At 35.3% G+C, this 17,992-nt stretch overlaps 1 protein-coding gene across 1 annotated transcript; it reads right to left on the reverse strand.

The window, feature by feature from the left end:
* Positions 1 to 7,073: 7,073 nt before the first annotated feature.
* On the reverse strand, positions 7,074 to 17,214 carry pgm1 (phosphoglucomutase 1). Its single transcript, XM_039691526.2, has 11 exons — positions 16,900 to 17,214; positions 14,474 to 14,636; positions 13,085 to 13,228; positions 12,870 to 12,995; positions 11,801 to 11,991; positions 10,606 to 10,760; positions 10,358 to 10,473; positions 9,696 to 9,831; positions 9,400 to 9,583; positions 7,984 to 8,118; positions 7,074 to 7,382 (listed from the first exon to the last, which is right to left on the reverse strand). The coding sequence occupies exons 1-11, from the start codon at positions 17,143 to 17,145 to the stop codon at positions 7,293 to 7,295; spliced, it is 1,686 nt and encodes a 561-aa protein (XP_039547460.1). The 5' UTR covers positions 17,146 to 17,214; the 3' UTR covers positions 7,074 to 7,292.
* Positions 17,215 to 17,992: the final 778 nt, after the last annotated feature.

The following is a 17,992-nucleotide window of genomic DNA, read 5'->3' on the forward strand; positions in this document are numbered from 1 at the left end:
CCGTTCACATCGGGATATTACATAACGATTATTTTTTTCGTTGGGAGTTTAAACTAAATTCTTAACTACTGTAATATATATTATATGTTTTACAATGGTTTTTTGTAAGTGTATTATTGCACACCAAGTCCAACACAAACAAATTAGGCCTAAGTTTATGGAAGTAAAATAATGCCAAATGTTTTTTGAAACATACTTGAAAAAATATACATTGCATTAGCCCTGTTTGTATTTGAATGGATTATATTGTTAGAGCTTGCATTTTTAGGGCTGAAGTTTAACATGGTTGAATATTTAAGCTGTGAATATTTAAATTCAAAACATTTCAAACACATTTTCATTATAGTAAAATTTTAACAATCCATATTCACCTTTCATATTTTCAAACTGATTAAAAATACAATAATGTTCAACAGGCGGTTTTCGGTCCATTTTATTCCGGTTTGCAAATTCGCTCCCACAAATTTAGTGGTTCAAATTCGACAGTAAATTCAACGTTGACATCCAGGAACTGTGGGAAAAGCAGTAGATTACTGAGCACAATCTCTATCTGCTGTTAGTCAACGTGATGAAGACCAGAGCAACAATTAGAAGAAGCCATATCTGCCCTGAACTATTCATTATCCGTACTGCTGCTGTTGTTGTTGTCTTTGGATACAGAAAGAAGAAGAATCGGAAATGACGCATATTGCATCTTAAGGTTGTCCTTATGTCCAGACGCTGCAGTGCGCCGCCGTTCACATCGGGATATTTTATAAAAGATTATTTGTTTCGTTGGGAGTTTAAACCAAATTCTTAATTCTTAATATATTAGGCCTATGTTTTACAATGGGTTTTTGTAATTGTATGTATAAAGTTGTCAAATGTATTTTTATGACAGTGTCAAAGATGACTTTCCGTTTGGTGAAATTCTGAATGGATTTTCAAATTTTCTATTAACATCGGTCATTTTTTTTTTTTACGGTCAGACGAGCATGGTACACTGTTAAAAATTAAAAATAAACACAGGGAAACTTTTCAACAATTCTTTTAAAACAACATTCTTTTTTTCTTAAAACGAAGAACATTTTTCCACTATAAAGAACCTTTTATGAAATGTGTACATACAGTTAGCCTAATGCCATGGATATTACAGGTTCTTCATGGAATGATCAGTGCCAGTAAAGAACCTTTATTTGTGTAGTTTGCTCATGTAAGTTTACAGCAGGCATATCCTTTTACTTTTTAAGATCCGTAACAGTTGATCACCTTTGATTAAAGTCCTGTCTCTCTAATAAAAACTGCTTCTGTTTGAGGTCTGTGGAGACGAGACAGAGAATGCTCGCAATTTTATAAGCCAAGGGTCTTGCATCCTGAGCCGTTTCTGTTCATTTATGTTGTATCAGTGGTTGACAAGAAGAGAAAGACCTTCCCCTTTTGAAGTGATGGGCTAGGTTGACTCTCCAGACCCAGAGTTCATCCCTCATTTCCTCCGGTGACGTCAGCTCTCTGACACACACAAGCCGCAGGCTGCGATCAAAGACATACTCCTGCAGGCTCTAATATGAGCTCACATGCTGAGAGGAGATGCTGATTGGTGGGAGGGGAGTTGCGCTACTTTCATGAGAGGTTTTTGTTGGAATGAATTATGAAGCAATGGACACAAATGTTAAGAATCGAACACATTACTATGAGCATGTGACTGCAGAAAAGTTGTGGAGATTCGTAAAGCAACATGACAATTTCAAGGGCCTCAGCCGAGCTCAGTTTTCAAAGAAAAGAAAAGCGGTACCTTTTTCTTCGGTGTGATTGCATCTAATATTAAACATTTGGAAACCATTATCTGCCGAGCAGCAAAGCAGCTGAAATATTTTTGACATGGGGCTGTTTTTCTTTCCGATGTCTATCTGTTTTATTTTCCCAAAGTAAAATAAGATTATTAAAATTGCAACCATGCACAGCAAAACTCATCTAATTGTAATGAGCTGGGGGATTGAGGGTTACTTTGAAGGACCATCTCCTTTTGGCCGTTCTCCACACACACACACACACACAGCGGATCTCTTCAGAATGGACCTTCTGTTCTGAACCTTAAATGGAGTAATCTCTGGAGTTATTAGGGTTTGTAGCTAATAGGAATAAAACCACTTGAATTACAATTGAGAAGCTACTGAGCTTCCTACTGAAATGCCCCCCCCCCCCCCCCCAAAAAAAAAAAAAAAAAACGGAATTAAAGTTGCTTGTGTTCTTCCTTTTTATGTAATATTCTTTCCCCCCTGAGATATTGCACCTGGTTCAAATGATACTCATTATGTTTGTACTATTCATTCATTCATACACATCAAAGAACACAGCTTTTCTATGATGAGCATGTTTTTCATTTCTGAATTTAAATTCATTTTGATATTATCTGAGAGGATAAAGACAAAAACATCAGGGTGATGATATCATAATGTGGAAAAATCATCATAAAAAGAATTGAATTCTTGGAAATAATTAGTTCACTCTTAAAAAAATAAAATACCATTGATGGTTTCATGAAGAATCTTTAACATCCATGGAACATTTCCACTGCACCTTTTTTTTCTGGAAAAGCATTCTTTATTAATTTTTTTTAATAAAGAATTTAAAATAAAAAATTGTAATTTTTTTTTTGCTTTATCAAATTAAGCAAACACATTTTAAGCGTGCCTTTCTTCACTTAGCATATATTTTTACCTTATTTTTTTTTTTTACTTTCTTTTAAAATAATGACCAAGATGTGTACACTGTAAAAAAATATTGATGGTTTAACTTAAAAAAGTAAGTAACCTGCATGGTTGCCTTAAAATTTTAAGTTCATTGAACTGGAAAAAGTGAGTTAATACAATGAAGGAGATTAATTTAACCATCAGAAACTCAAAATTATATGTTATCTGAACTATATAAATTATTTAAGTTGATTTGACAAAATAAAAAATGTTGTGATTACTATCACTGTAAAAAAAAATATTGTTGGTTCAACTTAAAAAATTAAGTGACAAAAGAAAATATGTTGTGATAACAAATCTTGAAAATATTTTTTTACAGTGTACACATGATTTCAAGGAAAATATGTTGTAAGGCTTTTAACTAGATGGTTCAAATGACAAAGTCATAAAGTTTGTCAAAACTATCACTTGTTTTAACAACATTTTTCATTGTCTTTTTCTGGACAGTAATCCACCTAAAAAAATTGTCTTTAGACTTAACAAAAAACAGACTTTCAAAGAGATAATGCATTTGTTCCACCCAGGGCATTGTTGGTGACCTCATTTCTGGTGAGGATGTTTGTCTGTTGAGACATTTTCAAGTTGTGCTGTGATGGTGACCTCATTCTCATGCAGGTTTGCGAATGACGTCTATAAGATAATTTACATGTAAATCAAAATAAAAACCTTTGAAACAGATCCTGGGTCAGAGTCCAAGAATGACACAGAATCAATGTGCAGACAGCATCCAGTGATGTCAATAGATTTGTGCGACTAGCAAAAAAAGCAAGGCAATGTGATCGTCTCAAAACTTGTTTATGACAGCAATATAAATGTATATATGGTCTCTCATTATGTATTTTGTGCAAAGGGTCATGTTTGATCATATAAAATAGGGTCAGCAAGAATTAGACAGCAAGTGACATATATGTTATTCAAGCACATGCATGTGAGTGTGTGTAGGTGTTTCGGGAAGAGGTGAGGTGTGGGGGTTCAAAAAGGAAAATGAAAGATGCGAAGAGAGTGCCAGCATGACCGTGTTGCTGTATTTATTTTGCCTGGCTTTCGGAATGATTACTTAGACTCGATCATGCTGATCTTTGCCCACATGACCTGCTGACAATCATCACATCTCAGCACATTCCATAAGGCTTTATCCTGAGCCCAATATAATAAACAATATGGGGCAATACACTGTTGTTGTTAGGTCAAGAGGTCATCTCTCGCTCTCTGTCTTCTGTGTTATTAGATTTACATGGTAATTGATATCATATATATATAGAAGCACCCACTGGATGACGGAGAGGAAAAGAATGCAGGAAAGACCGATATGCCAGATAATATGAACTAATATTTTGGAATAATTTAGTTTCCTTGGGTTAATATGGTATGCATCGTCCTGTAAATAACTGGAATCAAAACTTGATGTAGGTTTATTAACTGTGCATGGGGAACTGTGTGAACTTGGGGAAACAAGCTTTCTCTGCAGTTTGCCTGTTGCTGTTTTGTTTTTTCTGTCTCTCTTGTTGAAAAAAAAAAGCAACAGAAATATGCTATTTCACACTTGCAGCAAACAAATGGTTATATAAGTAAATAAATGGTTTTCAGAAAGCGATATATATAATATATATATATATTAAATACCAGTATTCAGCAAAGATTAATTAAATTGATCGAAAGTGCAGTGAAGGCATTACTGATGATTTCTATTTAGAATGAATGCTCTTTTTAATGTTTTATTCACAAAGAATCCCAAAAAGGAAGTATCACATTTTCCACAAAAATATTAAGCAGCACAACTGTTTTAAACATTGATAAAATGAAATTTTTCTTGAGCACCAAATCAGCATATGATTATTATTCTGAAGGATCATGTGACTGAGGACTGGAGGAATGATTTTGAAAACCCTTTGCCATCACAGGAATAAAACAAACAAACAAACAAATAAAAAACCCGATAAAAATCTTACCAATGCCAAACCTTTGAACACTAGTTTATTAGTTCCATAATCTCTAAAAATGTGAAGTCTAATTACTTAAGTAAGCTTCAAAGTATTAAATATTATACTGTATAATTAACCATAGAAAAGATAAAATCAAAACAGATGATAATGGGGTAAAATAACTTTAGATTTCCATAGTATCTTCATAATTTAACATAAGAGTTTATAGGTGCACTGGTGGAAATTTTTACTTGACACGATATAGTAATCTTTTTATAATGTATGGTTAACATTATTTTTGTGAGTGATCTTCTCTAAGGGCTTTCGATCTTTTTAAACTTCCAGATTAAATAAAGATGCTGTTCTAGAAATAAAGACATTAAAAGAGAACTTCAAAATATAATAACCTGACAGCTAAATACACACTGTTACAGCCATTACCTCATGTAATGACATCCAATGAAAATAAAACCTGCAAACCATTACTTTCCAGGCAGGACGTTCTTTGTATCTTGCTATGTCAACATAGGGGGGGCTTCTACAATGTGGAAACCTGTTCTGGGGGGGAAAAAAAGTCCCACCCATTTATTCATCCAGAGCACAAGAGGGAAACTATTTAAGCAGGTGTTTGATGGGCGTCCTGACAGCTACCAATAAATGGGTTGTAATAAAGTTGAGGTCATTTCTGACAAAGACTGAAGAAATGTTTTGATCATGTGTGTGTGTGTGTGTGTGCAGTTTTGAGATTTCAAATAGGTGACAACTTTAATATATTTGTATATATATATATATATTTTTTTTTTTTCCCCAAAATAAAGAGGTTTCTGTTCTCAAGTATGTGCACCTGATTTTCCATGTCCCATATTACCTAAATTAAAGGAAATTTCAGCAAATAGACTGACTGTGAGTTTATGATGACATATCAGTTCATGAAGGCTCTACAAATACACTGGGTCCATACATGCTAAAGTTTTCTTCCTTTTTTACACACACACACACACACACACACACACACACACACACACACACACACACACACACACACACACACACACACACACGCACGCACGCACGTACGCACGCACACACACACACACATATATATATATATATATATACGTATATATATATATATATATATATAACTTTTTTCAGCAAAACACAACATTTCTAATAAATTATATAGGCCTTCTACAGACCCCCTAAAGGGACATGGTGGAGGAACAACTATGGGATAGGAGGAAAAAAAATGCTTTTGCATTCCTTTCCTTTTGCAAAACTTGTGCATTCTCCCAAAAACGTTGCATTCGCTCGCAAGGAGCTAACTGAAGCGAAAACAAAGATTCTCGGGTGAAAAATTTTCAAAACAAAACATTTTCCTAGATAACCTAAAAGCATTAACATACTTTTTCTCCAATCTCTTTTTTTTAGAGGCTCCGTAATATTCAGATAAAATGCATATGATTCCATGTTCTAAAGAAACTGTGTGCTTCAATGGAAGCAAGACAATGCAACCTTTAATAATTCTGACCACTTTAACTTATTTAACAACTCACAAATTGGATTATTTTATTACCGAGCACAATCTTAAAGACTTCGGAGTCATTCTTGAGGAGATCCCCCCCTTTTATGTGAAGCGCTTTGAGTGTCCAGAAAAGCGCTATATAAATGTAACGAATTATTATTATTCTGTCTTAATCTTTCCTTGGAATTTGTCATAATTTTAAGTTTAAATGTAACTGAAAGATTCAGATTTATTCATAACATTTTGGTATATATCGTGATGTTGGTAGACCACTGTGAACAAATTCTTACAGTGACATATTCAGCATGTATGCAACTACAAATCAACACAAAAAATTAGTGTAATTGTGTACAAATTCTTATAAACAAATTCCATGAACCAACACATTAAGTCTCCAATAAGTTTCTGTGTGGGTGGTGCCATCTGTCCAAAAATATTATGAATAAATTTAACTTTTCGATCAGTGTGGTGGATTTTTACTAAGAATTCCCTATTAAAGTCTAGTCCCCAAGATCCCATTAACCCAATGAGGACTCTTCAAAGATTGTTTTACAAAGATAATCATGGTACTAATCTGAGATTGTAGTTGTCAAACCCTTATGAAAGATGTGTTATTTCTGGTGCTAATTTAAAGGGAGATGGAATATATTTGATGCAGCCAGGTTCCCCGCCTTCCTGTCTTTATCCACTAATAACACACTGGGGTGTAACAGTTACTACTTTCAGCCCCAAATGAAAGACAAACTGTGTATATGAATAAAATGAAGCTGATGTTTTTAGAATTTAAATATGATCGACCTAACAGACACAGAACCAAGTTCAGTGCTTTACTCCCCATGGCAAATGAAAGTGTATAAAGAAGCATGACTTCCTTATGAACAAAATCTCAACAAGCCATTCATTTCATAGACTGTATTTTATATTTCTCTATTTATAGTGGATATAGATCTTCGATTGTACTTGTGGAACAGCAAAAATGTGAAACTTTCTAGAGGACACACAGAGCACATGATGACTGTGGTATGAACCTGATGGCAATAATTATAAAGTAAGGCATTGCTGAGTACAGTGAGGGCTAGTTTGGGCTGGATCAGGTGAATATGGGCCTTAGAGTAATTATGTGATCACAGTGGGAGCAGTGCGGTTCGTCTTTTCCTGAAGCTGTGAGATCCTCAAGGCAATGTCCACCAGAGGAGCCAGCATGACCTGTTCACAACAGTCGAGAGGGATGGAAATTAGGAACCCACAAAATGAGAGATACAATAGGGTCTTTGGATTCAACATACTGTAAATGAAAACGGATGGTGCGAATATAGCGTTTACTTGTTTGTATTAAAATTTAACATCCTTGTCCTCTACAGTAACTCAAACCTCAAGATGAAAAGGACTGCTGAAGCTAAAGTCATCACATCTAAGAATAGAGCATGTCTGAGGCTGATACTTTAAGACAGACTGATACTCCTGTGATCCAGTTTGATCAGACATAATTGAGTCAATCGGATCTTCAACCATATGTGCCGGGATACGCATGTCAAACCTGATTACTGCTAAAGCTACAATGGATTAGCTACAAAGTCTTAAAATAAATAAATAAATAAATAAAAAATAATACAAATAAATACGTAATCTAAAAAAATAAATTAATTAATTAATTAAAAAAAAAAATATATATATATATTATAAATTATGATAAAATTAATTATATAAATTAAAAAAAGTACAACTTTTAACTTTATTTTTTTTGTAAAAGTAATATACGGTGGAAGAGCAAATATTTTATTTTACTGATTTTGACCAATTAGTTTACCTGTGGGTCTGCATAGATTTTCTGGGAATCGTTCTCATAGCTGTCAATGTAAAGCCTGATGGTTGCCCCGGCACTGCCTGTCCCGCTGAGACGGAAGATGATACGCGAACCGTCAGTGAAGATGATCCTCAAACCCTAAAAGCCATGAAGACAGAAAAACAGGGATGATGGCCAACGTACAGTGTTTTGGAAAGTATACAAAAATTCCATGAAATCGAGAAAGGTGTTTAGATGAAATGTTTCCAAGACTGTTCTTTTGAACGGTATATTTATGAGATCTTTCAAACACAATGAAGGTCATGATGAGGCTGTTATGTCGACATCAGTACTTTCGTCAGAGAAATCAACGAATTTCAATATGCCATTTGACGTTTATAATGTACAATAAGGTAGTCATAACTGCAAAAAAATGTGTATAAATATTATATTAAGTATTTTAATATGCAAGAATAAATGTAGCTGTTTTCGTGAAAGGTAGTGAAATTAATGACTTTTCTTTTGAAGATTTTATTCATCAAAGAATCCTTTAAAAATATATTTGATTATAATAAGAAATGTTAGAAGGGTTACAGTATGTTTTCATAGTCAAAATATGAAAGAAGGCTTGATTTCTCATATGATCCTTTTAAAGTCTTGTTTGTTTCTTGGTAGGTTCTAATCATATCTAGTAGAAAGATGGTCTGTGGGCAGTACTTGCATGCATCTCTAATAACAAATGAAGAGTTCAGATGCAAAAGCCTCTAAGTGCCATTTGAAATTTTCTTCTAGAATGATCATTTTTATCAAGCTTGTATATTTAAGTTCAGTGATTTCACTTAAATGGCAATGATAATTACCTATTAATTGTTATTTAAGTGAAATTACTGAACTTAAATATACAAGTTTGATAAAAATCATCATTAAAGAAGAAAATTTCAAATTGCATTTAGAGGCTTTTGCATCTGAACTCTTCAAATGCTGTTTGTAATAAGAATTGCACCCTAGAAAGATTTCTGAAGGATCTCTGAACACTAGACTAATGGCTGTGGTAAATTCAGCTTTGCCTTTAAAGGAATAAATTACATTGTAAAATATTTTATGATAGAAAATTGTTCTATAAAGTGTAATAATATTTCACAATGTTACTGTTTATTATTTATAACAAACAAATATTTTATTAGAAAAACCCAGGTGATTTCTAAATAATGACACTGAGCTTTATGGCTGACCGTTGAAAAACATAATTCTAGCACTATTTATGAATATGGACCAAATGGAAATCAGAACATCAAGCCACCCTGAAGCTAATTAAAAAATCAAAGTGTGTAATTGACTGACCATGTGATCATTTAATCATTTATGTCTTCTGTAGCAGTAGTCACATCCCAGAAGATTATTTCTTCTAATTATTTTTGGAGTCTCATGTTTCAAACTCACCTGTCCTTTTGAAACACTGCCATCAACAGGGTCTGTGTACTCAAAGTTATCAGCCTTCTCCACTTGATACGTTTTATTCCCCGAGGAGAATTTCTGGCCTATAAAGGCTTCATCGGACATTGTTGTCTGCAAGTGATCAATCATCTTATTCGCAGCATCAGAGTCCACCTCTTCATAGTCATACCTGACACAGAGATTTGGGACAAATCAAACAACAAATCTACCAGCAGAGGGCAGTCAAGCTACAGAGATCAGAGATGATTACCAAAGTGTCACTTTATGATTTTTGCAGTTACCTTGTGAAGAAGTTCCGTCCAAACCTCTGCCAGTGGTCTTTCATGATGTCCTCTACACTCTGTTTGCGAGTGGCCAGGATTGAGAGCCATGCGAGCACTGCCCACAGACCATCTTTCTCCCGGATATGATCAGAACCTACCGCAAAAACAAGACTTTAAAGGGGTCAAATTAGAAATACAGCTTTCTTTCATATTTTGAGAGAAAGGTTCTCAATTTACACTGTAAGTGGTCATAATCTGACTTTACCCTTATTTTGCGAAGTTATTTTTGGGGAATGTGCAAAAAATATGATTCATTATAAAACTAGAAGAATAACAAGTGCAGTAAATGGTAAAACTATTTTTGCTACAAACCAGTGTGTTTATGATTACAACCAATTAAAATAATATGATATTAATACATTGTACGTAGACCTAAGTGGGTAAAAAAAAAAACAAGAACATTTTTAACTATGATATAATTTTTAACAATTTAAAAAGATTTATAACACTGGCGACCACACTTGTTTTATATATAAATAAATGATAGCTACATGTTTACAGAAATACACATTTATTCACTTATTTAACCCCTATTTTAAACAATTACAAAAAGCACATCAGCCTAAAACCTTTTAAGCAGTTTAGCTAGTTAAAATCTTCATGGTTTCATAGCTACTCACCAGTTCCAAAGCTTTCTTCACCACAAAGGGATAACTTGCCAGCATCCATCAAGTTTCCAAAGAATTTCCAGCCTGTAGGTGACTCATAAAGTGGCATCTTCAAAGCTTTGGCCACACTGTATGATAAAGTTAATGAAATGCTAAAAATTGTGTGCAGGATTAAAGGGTCAAAAGCAATACACAAACTGACTGAGATGGTGAAATATAGGGCTAGATCACAAAATGTAAATGTTCTTAGATGATTATACTTGTCCAAAGCCCCACTGGTGGGCATACTGCGAGCCAGACCCTTCACGCCCGTCTTCCGGAAATAAGGGATGTATGTAATGTTGGCACCAATGACTGCCACAGAGTCTGAGGGGTTCACAAAGAATCCATGCTTACCCAGAACCATGTTACGATCCTGGAAACAGAACAGCAAGAGGGTAAATATGATGCGGTTTTACCTCTAGAACAGTACTAGATGATTTCAATTGTGTCATTTGAAAATGAATAAATAAATAATTATTTTTAACTTGATACAAAAAAGAAATCTGAAAAATGTATACTAAACGAATAGATTTATATTTTAGAAAGCAACTACTTTCTGTCATATGGTTACTTGAACCGATCAAAGTTTTTATCGTGTACCAAAAGTTGTTCATAAGGGGGGAAAATGCAAGAAATTGACCGAAAAACTCGGGAAAAACGGCTTGCAAACCCATGTCTGCGGTCGGGAGGAGCCGAATGGGAAAATGCCTGTGTGTTCATCAAAGGTGAGTTAATACAACTTAAATGGCTAGGCTTGTTTAATGTGTAAAGTTTCCGAACTATGTAAAGTCAAAGTAACTTATGTCTGCAAGACAAGGTAGTTAGTTTCTGATATCTACCACCTCGATGGCAGGAAAATATTTCAATTCAGTTGGAAAAAAAAACAAAACAAAAAAACGCTCCTCTTCATAACGTAAGGATCACGTCCAACATATGTTTGATTTTTGGTTTATATTTTTCTCTTGTAATAGCGTATAAAGTAGGACAGTACAGACTTTCCTCCATCTCGTGCTTTGCGCTCTTCACTCCCTGCCCTCCATCTGAATTCCACGTGTCATCATAATCACGTGACTGAAACCCAGCTATTGTAACTCTTGCCGTAAAGCAAGTCAAATTGGTAGTTTTCAAGTCAAAGTCTCATTCGAACTACAGAAACGCGACCCGATCTGGCAGGTAAAATATCTTACTCAGTGTTCCTTTAAACTGGAGTAATGATGCTGAAATAAAACAAAATAGAAAACCATTTTTTAAAATTGTAATAATAATATCACAATATTACTGTTTTCGTGTATTTTTGATCAACAAATGCAGCCTTGGTGAGCATTAGATACTTTTTTAAAAAACATTTTTTAAATCTTACCAACCACAAATTTTTGAACGGTAGTGTATATGGTAAGTCAGTTATAAACTTACACCATCACCATCAAACGCTGCTCCGAAGTCATATTCCCCTCCCTTCATAGTGTTGACCAGTTCAGCAGCATATGTTAAATTAGGGTCAGGATGGTGTCCCCCAAAGTCCTCAGAGGGGACACAGTTAACAGCAGAGTCTGCTGGGGAACCAAGCTCTTCACACACTATCTTCTTTACATAAGGACCCAGCACTAGTGTAAAAAAAAATACATGAAGATGCAGTCTTTAGTTATCAAGTCATGAATGGTTATTTTGAGCCATTTGCATGGCATCACTTATAGCAGTTTGGAATTATACCTTAAAAATACTGTTGCAGGGTTTTGCTAGTATGTAATAGTAATATTTAAGTATAAATGGAGCTATAATTAATTATAAGCATGGTCTTCATAGAAAAGTGTTAGTGTGTACACCCCCAATTCAAGCAACCTTTGACTTTTTTAAAGTGCACAGTATGTTTGGATAGGAGTCGATCAGCATGGCACATCCTCACATGGGAATATTTGCAAAAATGTTCTAGATCTGTTAAATTGAAAGGGTATCTCCTGTGCATCTCCCACACATTTTCTATAAGATTCAGGTTTGGTGTTCCAAAACAATTGTCATTATATATAATTTTCATCTTTATAGCAAATGCCAGAATGTTCTGTGCTAAAATTGATTCAAGATTCCCTCCACTTTTTTATTTTAATAATTTCTTCTCTGGAATGTGCACTTTGGTTTTCAGTGGCATTAAAAAAAACAAATCACACAAAACAATTGTTTTGGCAATGACGAACACAACAGTAATATTATCGTAGGCCTAGTATTAATTCTAAAGTCCTCTGATTTCATTGTGAATACAGTCAAAAAGTGAGGTGCAAGATGGCACCAGCAGCATTTAAATGAAATGAGAGAGCACATCAACGCTGTGATATGTGAGATATGAAAGAAGCATCGTCTCAGATACCCATATGAAAACTAGTTTACCACTAATGCTAATATATTATAGCATTTTTGTAGTTTCAGAGGAGGTATGGCTCAATACTACACCAAAATGACCTTATTTTTGTTTGGGAAATGTAATTCTTACCTCCATGCATTGCATCGAGCCGTACGTTGATGTGGTTGGGTCCAGAGAGTAATTCCTTCAGAGCAGCAAAATCAAAGATATCTCTAAGCATCTCTGCATAGGATTCCACTGAGTCCACAATTTCCACTGCAAACGATACACAATTATTAACAAATATGAATGAACTGAAAAATTATTTTACGTAACTAACAAATGGTTAAACTCCAAAATGGTACCAGTAAAGGGCTTGAACGTGTCAACCTCGAAGGTCTGCTTCCCAATTGTGGAGAGGTCCACCTTGATTTCGGGGCAGATGTGATATTCCTGGAGGGTCTTGCTGATCTGAAAGATTTTGTCTGTGACGCCCTCTGGTGCAGGACCTGGGAAAGAAAAAACAGACCAATTGAATGCAAGTTTAAGTGATTTAATGCAGTCTTTAATTTTGGTTGAATTAAGTGTCACCAAGCCCAATATATTTGTTTATAATCTAGCATTTTTAAAGTGCCCTAAACCCTTAAAACGCATACCTCAGGTCTTTAGTGATGCGGGATGTAATTCCTTACCCTGCTGCTCATTCATTTTTTTAAAGTTAGACATCAACCTTCTAAGTATTCCTCAATCAATTCATTATAAACAATGAAACAACATTTCTTTTACAAAAGAAGCCCTGTTTTCTAATTTATTTTTGTAAAAATTGTAAAGGGTCACCAACGACCCTAGTTGTGTAACAGTGTAAGTATATATATATATATATATATATATATATATATATATATATATATATATATACATATTTTCTGCACAACAATCATTGAATCTTTGATGACTGAATAAGTGCAATTAAACTTTATTCCACAAGGTGGAAATGTCTGATACACAATGATAAAGAGTGACATTTCACTCATAGTTACCGCAGGCAGAAAACAAAAGAATAGTACTGAACGCTATCAAATATTAGTGTCAGTCACTGATAGTGGGTCTGGTGAAGAAGCTCTCAGAGATAAAATATTGATTTTGAAGATGTTGAAAATGATAGTTTTGAGAATATGTTTGAGATGGCGAATATGAATCAGATGCTGAATGTACTGGGAAATGAGCTCTGACGAGGACAGTGATGATGGTATAAAACATCTGATGAAACTGAGCCCTTCCAAGCTCAACAAAAGTAACAAAATATGTTTTTTTTTATTCTTCTGTAATTGTTACTCTAATATAAAGAAAGTTTTATATTATCATGACAGGTACAGATCCTCTGTGTTTGTTAAAGATTCGGGTTGCTAAAGATGATGGATTGGCAAAACATTCATGCATTTAAGAGTTAAATGTTTCTAAATTTGTTTTGGACGTCAAGATAGAAAGTAGTTGCTATCTAAAATATAAATCTATTTGTTTAGTATACATTTTTCAGATTTATTTTTTGTATCAAGTTCAAATTATTATTTATTTATTCATTTTCAAATGATTTATAATTTAGTAAATATTATGTCAAATGAATATAAATTTAATTTCAGCAATTGTTATGGATGTGTATTAATATCTTTAAAATATCATATTGTGATACTGAATATCCATCGGTCACCACCTTTTTCCCTAAGGTATTGGCATTGGCCATAACAATGTCTAACCTCCGCTAGATATGTTGAACTTGATGCCGAAGTCTCCATTGGGGCCGCCGGGGTTGTGACTGGCTGTCAGGATGATCCCACCAATGGCTTTGATTTTACGAATCACACAGGAAACTGCAGGTGTTGACATAATCCCATCCTGACCAATGACCAGTTTGCCAATCTGTGGGATCAAGGACGAGAGAAATGACTGATAAACTCCTGTTCAAGATTATGCTTAGAAATGCACTACATGAACCCTGAGCCATAAGAGAGGACCACTTTGACTTTGCCATCCAGTTAGGGGTGTAACGATTCACTCGTTTTCTCGATGCATCGATTATAAATCCTGGCGATGCATATGCATCGATCCTGAAACATGTATTTTGAATCGTGAATCGTTTATTTACGTGAATAATCGATTTAAAAGGCTAAGAATCGAATTAATCACTTTTTTATAGCGATTCAGTGGTTTAAAATATATAAACACAACCTTAAAGTGTTCCTGGTACAAGCTGCCTCACGCATTGGCCGTCATACGACATCCGCATTTGATTGGTTTCAGGCGCTCACACACCCCTGATTTCGCACGCTGATGCCTGAAAGATGAGTTTATCTTTCTACCTGTTGAGCTACTCATGTCGTGATCAGCTTGTATTACCGCAAATTAGTTAAAATCTCCCGGAATCTAGAGCGAGCGTGCATACGAGACAGAGGTTGTGCTCCAAACCGCGTATCGCGCGTTCACACACGGCACGCACTCGGCAGAGAGGGAAAGCGAGCGAGAGACCACCTAGCGTGTACGGAGAGTCCATGTAATAAATGAATGAAAGCGTTTTATTTCATAGTGCCCACGCAATGGCATGGCAGCTTTATCAATGGCTTGAGCGGTTTGCCTCAAAACTATTGCTTTCTCGACAGAGAGCTCAGCTGGAGAGCTCAAACATGGACTGCTCAAAAATCTGTAGTTAACGTTATGAAAGCATGAGAGCTATATGGGACCGAGCGCGAGCAAAATCCAGTGAAAAGATGATAACGAGTGCATTGAGAGGACGCAAAATGAAACTAATGAAAATGTCTCCATTAATTTGTGCATGTAGTCATTTAATGCAATACTTTAAAAGCCTTTTTCAAAATATTTGCTACTTGCAAATGCTAATTTGTAGGCCATTGATTTTTTTTATAATAATATATTCATTAAAATTAAAAACAGACATGAACTAACATTAACAATGGACAAAATCCCCACTATCTGATCCCCGAAGGCCGCTGTGTAGGCTAATTCAAACCCAGACAAAGATGGGTGAAGCATTGAAATAATACTATAATGCATATAAAAATTTAAGAATCGAATCGAATTAATCGAATCGCATCGAATTTGGATGTGAATCGCATCGAATCGAATCGTTCTGAATTTGCACAAATCGTTAATGAATCGAATCGAAAACCTATGAATCGTGAATCGAATCGATTCGCTGTCTACCCAAAGATTCACAGCCCTACATCCAGTACAATGTTTACATCAAAACAACCCTATTGATGTGTCCTTGTAATTTATAGAATGGACATTTACACAAGACAACACTAGCATAGCAATCAACAAAACGTGGCTACAGCGGCCGACTACTACTTAAAAAAAAGAGATCCAATGATCTGTAATACAGAACAGATTTTACTCAATACAGCAGCACTAACTGCTCAGGACGTGACTGCAAGCACATCTCCTCCACATAATGGTTGTTGCTGTAAGACTCCTGATGTAAATAAATCCTCACACACCCTTATAAAACACTGCTGCACGTTTTAATAGTTTCTATGCTCTGCAACATAATGAGAGTTGATATGTTGAAGCCACCATCTCTGCTTTTGGCAGAGCGTGAAATGTCAAAGGTGTCCCAAACACCCTCAGCTCGAGAGAGCATCGAGTTCGTTCCCTAATAGGTCCGAATCGGTTCTTTTGAACAGCTCGTTTCAAAGAAACGGAAAAAAGATTCAGCGCATACTTTACGTCAAACGCAGTTACGTATTTCAGTAGTCCACCTGTCAAAAGATTCAGTTCGATTCGTTATTGAATTTCTCAAAAGCTTAAGAGACCATTGGTGCCAATGGTTTTACGATCTACGATGCTTTAAATTGCGGTGCAGTTCGATTTGTCAATGAATGGTTCAGAAAGGCTGAACCGGTTCTACGGTATCGATACATTGAAAAACCCGAGTCATATAAACGAGACGTTCACGAATTTTACGTTGCAGGGTGGAGAATTAAGATTATTTCTCAGAGCACAACTGCAACAGAACTAAGTTATGTTAACGTTACCTCTTTTGCAATGTAACGTTGTGTCATGCCAAGACAAAGTCATTTTGACATCCAATGTAAGGAAGTGACTTTTGTTACACCTTAACTTACTTTTGCATTAAAATTGCAAATCAAAATCAGCCAATACTAACCCCATTAGCTGCAGCAATCTGGACGATCAGCTGAATAGCTTCTTTCATGAAGAATCGTCCATCCCCTCCCACTACCATGGTGCCCTCCTGCCTCTGAGAAGGGTCAACGGTGGAAATGATACTCTGGATAAAATTCTCCGCATAATGCTGATTCTGCTGGAATACAGTCACCCTCTTTCTTAAACCGCTGGTTCCGGGTTTTTGGTCGGGGTACGGTTTGGTCTTAATAACCGTAATTTTCACCATGTTGCTGCAGCGGTCAGTGTCTGTCACAATCCGGGTGCCCAGCGGGATGCGTGCTCACCACGTAGCCTCTCTCTCTCACTCACACAGGCCTTTCACCGATTAAAAGGACACGCCCACATTTAAAGAGACAGTTCAGCCATTTATAATGTCTACTCTAGTGTGTACAACAAAATCTTATTTTAAAATTAAAAACTAAATTAATCTTGTAAAAAATGTTGGGTGATTCATCAGACCCATTTGTTTATGTAATGAAGCACAATTGGTCTATTAGGACTAAATATTGAGAGAAAATGTAGGGGCCCTTCGAATAGCATGTTGAGAAAACTAGAGCTCTAGGTCAGAGTTTTGTTTGTCTATTGCATCAAGTTTCACCCAGGATTTATTCAAAGCAGAACAAAGTTTACAATTATGCAAGGTTTGCAAGTTCAATCATGATATTGCAGGTTTCTTAAAAAAAACAAAAAAAAACCGGTTAAAAGCCAAGACAAAACAGAACAGTGTCTTGGATGCACAGAAACAGAGGGGGCTGTCACTTTTTTAATACAATCCTTTTAAACAAAAACCTATGAGCTCTAACAATACTAAATAACATATAGCCTACACGCCCTGAATACACAGTTTGAAAAGAAAGGGGTGGATTAAACACTCCTCATATGTCACGTGACCTTTAGTGTCTTGTTCTACAGTTACAGTAGTGAAAGTCAAAGGCCAAAATAATTGACTGAAAGTTATAAATAGAAGCTTAAATCTACACGTGGTGCTAAATGTCAACGGTGAATGAAATGTAGGTCTGTGTGTGTAACACTCTGGAATTTGGATTGTATGTTTGACTGCTAAAACTGGACTA

The sequence above is a fragment of the Pimephales promelas genome, chromosome 8 (assembly GCF_988280905.1).
Source record: "Pimephales promelas chromosome 8, fPimPro1.hap1.1, whole genome shotgun sequence".
NCBI lineage: Eukaryota > Metazoa > Chordata > Actinopteri > Cypriniformes > Leuciscidae > Pimephales > Pimephales promelas.

Coding starts and splice junctions, on each gene's coding strand:
- pgm1 (XM_039691526.2), bottom strand. CDS start 17,145: ATGGTGAAAATTACGGTTATTAAGACCAAACCGTACCCCGACCAAAAA. Junction 9,832..10,357: donor TGAAGAAAGCTTTGGAACTG/GTGAGTAGCTAT, acceptor TTTTTGCGGTAG/GTTCTGATCATATCCGGGAG. Junction 9,584..9,695: donor GGACGGAACTTCTTCACAAG/GTAACTGCAAAA, acceptor TCTCTGTGTCAG/GTATGACTATGAAGAGGTGG.